Source organism: Herpailurus yagouaroundi, unplaced genomic scaffold, assembly GCF_014898765.1.
Source record: "Herpailurus yagouaroundi ecotype Mexico unplaced genomic scaffold, PumYag 66837, whole genome shotgun sequence".
NCBI classification, from domain to species: domain Eukaryota; kingdom Metazoa; phylum Chordata; class Mammalia; order Carnivora; family Felidae; genus Herpailurus; species Herpailurus yagouaroundi.
Window position 1 is genome coordinate 4,482 of NW_024419719.1, and position 4,982 is coordinate 9,463.

At 67.0% G+C, this 4,982-nt stretch overlaps 2 protein-coding genes across 3 annotated transcripts; one reads left to right on the forward strand and one right to left on the reverse strand.

Moving 5' to 3' along the window:
* The first annotated feature begins 983 nt into the window (after positions 1-983).
* On the forward strand, positions 984-4,286 carry TECR (trans-2,3-enoyl-CoA reductase). Of its 2 annotated transcripts, XM_040466884.1 has the most exons (12): positions 986-1,257; positions 1,885-1,936; positions 2,269-2,313; positions 2,409-2,512; positions 2,590-2,705; positions 2,800-2,905; positions 3,044-3,116; positions 3,196-3,239; positions 3,313-3,370; positions 3,462-3,550; positions 3,893-3,938; positions 4,028-4,286. In XM_040466884.1, the coding sequence occupies exons 1-12, from the start codon at positions 1,069-1,071 to the stop codon at positions 4,153-4,155; spliced, it is 1,050 nt and encodes a 349-aa protein (XP_040322818.1). In that variant the 5' UTR covers positions 986-1,068; the 3' UTR covers positions 4,156-4,286. The 2 variants fall into 2 exon arrangements, with proteins under 2 accessions (XP_040322819.1, XP_040322818.1); XM_040466885.1 differs by lacking the exon at positions 2,269-2,313 and having other exon boundaries at positions 984-1,257.
* Positions 4,287-4,367: 81 nt separating this feature from the next.
* On the reverse strand, positions 4,368-4,938 carry NDUFB7 (NADH:ubiquinone oxidoreductase subunit B7; the record flags this gene model as incomplete). Its single annotated transcript, XM_040466886.1, has 2 exons — positions 4,368-4,563; positions 4,691-4,938. Coding segments are annotated over 2 exons (381 nt in total), but the record flags the coding sequence as incomplete, so codon positions are not given.
* Positions 4,939-4,982: the final 44 nt, after the last annotated feature.

Genomic DNA, 4,982 nt, shown 5'->3' on the forward strand with positions numbered 1-4,982 from the left:
CACCTGGGCCTTTGGGGATCCACTGGCCACTGCTGGGCCTCCCTCCAGCTTCAGCAGTTCACATGCTCACGGCCCCTCCCGGCGCCTTCTCTGAGCTGCTTGGGATGGGTGGGCCCGACCCCCACCCCCACCCCGCGGGGGGCTCTCTCCCTCCCAACTCTGCCCACTGCTCTGCCACTGTCTGGGGGCGGCTCTGGGAGAAGGGTGGGGTTGGGGGTGGCCAGGCTTTGGGCTTTGTGGGCTCAGGGCCTAGGCAAGGGCACTGTGTTGGGCTGACGTGGTGGGAAGACTGCCCCAGAGGTGGCCTTGGACAGGCCCGGGTGGACCTAGTGAGAAATGAGTGGAGAAGGGAGGTCAGGGAGGCAGGGGCTGGGGCCAGGGCCTCATCCATCCAGGCTGGGGATGCTAGCTGGAAACTTCTCCGTTTCCTGACCCTTTCCACACTTAGAGAGAGGCTCTCTGCACCAATAACTTCGGAATCTGTCACCTCCCTGGGAACACAAATGCACAAGGAAAATAATCCGCAGTGTCTCTTACAGCTCAGAAGGGGAAGTGGATGATCTGTCTCTGGGATTCTCAAAATAGCTGGGATTTCTCCAAGCCCCGTGAGCCCTGCGGGCCTGAGCCGGCCGAGGCTTGGGCCGCCCTCGGCCTCCCTCGCCCTCCTCCCGAGGCCCGCCCCGCCCTGCACTGGGCCAGGCGGGAGGTGCCTCCCTGCCTCCGAGGGTCTCCCTGCCCCCAGTGTTGTCCAGGCGCTGTGTCCACTCAAAAGCCTCAGTTTTGGGGGACCCAGCCCCCAGGGGTCGCCCCCAGGAGGTCTGTGGCATGGCTCCTGGGGGGCTCGGTCTGGGGCAGTTTTATATTTAGCTGGGCCGTGGCTGTGGGGCACTCGGGTTACATCTGCACAGAAGGTGGCGGTGCCAGGGCAGGCGCGGGCTCCTCTCCAGCACCGCGGCAGAATTTGATCGCGCCCGCCCGGCCCAGAGCCGCTCCGCCTGGGGAGGTCCGAGGTGGGGGCTGACGGCCGGCAGCCGGGGCCGCTGGCCGCAGCGGGCAGAGCAGGGCAGCATGGACCTGAACATGGGCATGGTGGCCCGGGAGGCCGGTCCGGGCCCGGGCCCCGGCCTCGGCCTCGGCCTCAACGGCCTCCCCCGAATCGCCCCCGCCAAGACCAAAAAACCTAAAAAGGCCGTCCTCTTTTTCGAGGTGGAGATTCTGGACGCGAAGACGCGAGAGAAGCTGTGCTTCCTGGACAAGGTACGACCGTGGCGTCAGCGGCCCTGGGCCAAGGACACGGAGTCTGGGCCCGTTACTTCCTGGGGCTCCTGGTTCTGAGGAGGCGGACTCCTTGCGTCCCCCCAACCTGTGTCCTGACACCCCACCTACTCCTCGGGTGGATGAGGGGTACCGTCCCCGGGTCTGCCCCTGCCAGCATGGGGTGGGGTGAGCAGCGCTGGCCCTTGGGTGCGGCCAGGAGCCGGCCCCCTAGTGGGAAGAGGTGAGGCAACCTCTGTGGACCCTGCAGGGCTTTGGGGCCTGGGAAGAAGGTGGGGGTTCTGAGAGCTGCCCCCTGCAGACGCCAGGCAGGGGGGAAGGGGCTCCCGCCCCAGTGAGTTCTGGCCCTGACCGAGGGCCGTCACTGCGGGCAGCTGTGTGGGAGTGAGCACAGGCAGGGAAGCAGGCCCAGCTTCGCAGGCTCATACCATCTCCACTCTGGGGGGGCCGTTGCTGTGCTGTTCAGCCATGTAGGTAGGGGGGCCTGAACTCCGGCCTTCCCCCTCCCATAGCAGCGGCCCAGGCCCCCTGTCTGACCCCCCTCACCAGGAGGGGGCCCTGACCAGGCTCCCCTACCCCCGACTTCTTTGCGGCCTCTGCTTCCCCCAGGTGGAGCCCCATGCCACCATTGCCGAGATCAAGAACCTCTTCACCAAGACCCGTAAGTCCAGGGCCCAGCTGTGCCACCCGTGACCTCTGGGCAGGGGCCTCTGGGTGGGACCCTGTCCTGTACACCTGTCCTCCCAGGTCCTGCAGAGATGCCCCCAGTGTGGCCCAGGCTTCTCTTGGCTTGCCTGGGGCAGATGTCCCTGCGTGGCCTTCAGCAGGAACGTCGTTGCCGGGCCTTCGGAAGAGTAACGTCCCTCTCCTGCCTGGGTTGTTCCCGGCTGGGTCCTGGCACGGGCCTCAGAGCCCTTGTCCTGGGGCTGGAGGAGGCGTGGGGTCCCTGGGCTCCACCGTGCTGTGCGCTGTGATGCCCTGCTCTCCCTGCAGATCCACAGTGGTACCCTGCCCGCCAGTCCCTCCGCCTGGACCCCAGTGAGTACAGCTGTCTGCTCGGCCGCCCCTAGGCTCCTGGGTGGCAGTGGGCGAAGTCCTGGGCAGCTCTGAGCCCCGGCCTGGTCTCTCTGCAGAGGGCAAGTCCCTGAAGGATGAGGACGTCCTGCAGAAGCTGCCTGTGGGCACCACGGCCACACTCTACTTCCGGGACCTGGGGGCCCAGATCAGCTGGGTGACGGTGAGCTGCAGCCCTGTCCGTGGCCTCCTTTCCCAGCAGCCACACTGGGGTGACTCACCTGCTCCCCGTACCCCCAGGTCTTCCTGACCGAGTACGCAGGGCCCCTTTTCATCTACCTGCTCTTCTACTTCCGGGTGCCCTTCATCTACGGCCACAAGTATGACTTCACGTCCAGCCGGCACACGGTGGTGCAGTGAGTGGGGCCAGGGGGAGGGGTGGTGGTGGGGGGCGGGGAAGGCCTGCTGGACCTGCCCCGGCTGAGCCTGCCCCCGCCCCTCCCCCCCCAGCCTTGCCTGCATCTGCCACTCATTCCACTACATCAAGCGTCTGCTGGAGACGCTCTTCGTGCACCGCTTCTCCCACGGCACCATGCCCCTGCGCAACATCTTCAAGGTGAGCGCCCCGGGGTGTGTCCAGCCAGACCCTGGCCGCCTCCCGGCCCCACCCACCTGGACCCCTGTGCCCAGACCCCGCCCGTCCCTCGCCCCACCCACTGCCGGCCCGACTCACCACAGCCCCGCTCCCTTTCAGAACTGCACCTACTACTGGGGCTTCGCCGCTTGGATGGCCTATTACATTAACCACCCTCTCTACACACCCCCCAGTAAGTGGCCTTGGACCCTGCCCCTCCCCACCCCCCCTGGGTTCTCCCCTCACAGGCCACCCCTCTGCTTCCTCTTCAGCCTATGGAGCTCAGCAGGTGAAACTGGCCCTCGCCATCTTCGTGGTAAGCAGGCTGGGGAGGAGGGGTCTGGGGTGGGGAGTCTGGGGGCTCCCGGCTGACCCTGCTGCTCTGACAGATCTGCCAGCTTGGCAACTTTTCCATCCACATGGCCCTGCGGGACCTGCGGCCAGCTGGTGAGTGGCCTGCCCCAGGCGAGGGGGTGGGGGTCGGGCCGGGTGGGCCGGGTGAGGGGGTCTCACTTGCCCCTCCTGTCCTGCCCTGCAGGGTCCAAGACCAGGAAGATCCCATACCCCACCAAGAACCCCTTCACCTGGCTCTTCCTGCTGGTGTCCTGCCCCAACTATACGTACGAGGTGCGGCTCTGCCCCGCTCTCCTCCCCTCTCCCTCCTGGGGCTGGGGTCCCACACGGAGGGACCGGCCCCTGATAGGGGCCCCTGGCTCACCAGCTGCCTTGCAGTTTGTAGCATCTGGAGACGGAAAAGCTGGCCTTTCTGGGAGTTGGGAGGTGTGCAAGGCCAGGCTTGCAGCCACAAGGAAGCGGGGGGCGCCTTCATCAGGTCATCCTGTCTACTCGAGGCCTCTCTGGCATCGGCATTTGGATAGTAAGGGTTGGGGGGAGGTGGGCGAGGCCTCCGTGCAGCGGCCGGCACTGCCCTGTCCTGCCCACCCTGACCCCTGACCCCTCTCCCCACAGGTGGGATCCTGGATTGGCTTTGCCATCATGACACAGTGTCTCCCAGGTGAACCCGCTGCTCCTCCCTCCATGCCCTCCCCCCCCCCCCCAGCCTGGGCTCTGCGGCCCCCCTGACGCCCCCGCTCTGCCCCACAGTGGCCCTCTTCTCCCTGGTGGGCTTCACTCAGATGACCATCTGGGCCAAGGGCAAGCACCGCAGCTACCTGAAGGAGTTCCGGGACTACCCGCCTCTGCGCATGCCCATCATCCCCTTCCTGCTCTAAGCCGCCGCCGCCGGCTCCCAGGCTCCACCAAGCCAGGCTCTTCCTCTGTCCCAGCAGCATTCCGGGGGAGGAGGGGGGGCCACCACTGTCCGGCGCTTGGAATAAAACCTGCCTGCCCCTGCCAGACTTGGGCTCAGGCTCCGCGTGTTTCTTTCGGGGGAGGGGGGTGAGGGTGGGTTTGGGGAGTCAGCACATCACAGGAGGAGGCAGGGTTCCGGCTGAGGGGCCCGGAGGCTTTTATTTATCGACTGGTCCACAGGGTGGGGGCGGGTCCGCTACAGGGCTACCTCGGGGGCCACCTCGCCAGGCCCCTGGCCTTGGGCCACGTCTGCCGCCCGCTGCTCCCGCCGCTTCTTCCGCTGGAGCAGCCTCCGTTCCCGCTCAAACTCCTTCATGCGCATCACGTAGCTGCGAGCAGAGCACGTGAACGGGTGTCAGGGCCCCTGGCCAGGTCCTCCCAAGCCCCAGGAAGTGGAAGGGCCCGGAATGGGCGTCCCACGGCTTTCTGGGAGGCCTCTGAGTAGGAAAGACCTACCGGCGTGTGGCTGCTTTAAGTCTGGGGTCTGCCGAGCAGGTGCTGGCTGGTTGACAGCGAGCCCCGGGGCGGAAGCTGGGCCTCCCACCAGGAAGCCTGGCCTGGCCATTCCTCCAGGTGGCCTCGAGACCACCCGTCCACCCAGCAGGCCCCTTGAGAGTCCTCCTTCCACCAAGGTGGGGCCGGGCCAGGCCGGGGCGTGGGCCGGGGTTGAGGCCAGGGCCGGGGGGCGTGGGCCGGGCTGGGGTGCAGGGTTGAGGTCAGGCCAGGGGCTGGGGCTGGGGCTGGGGCT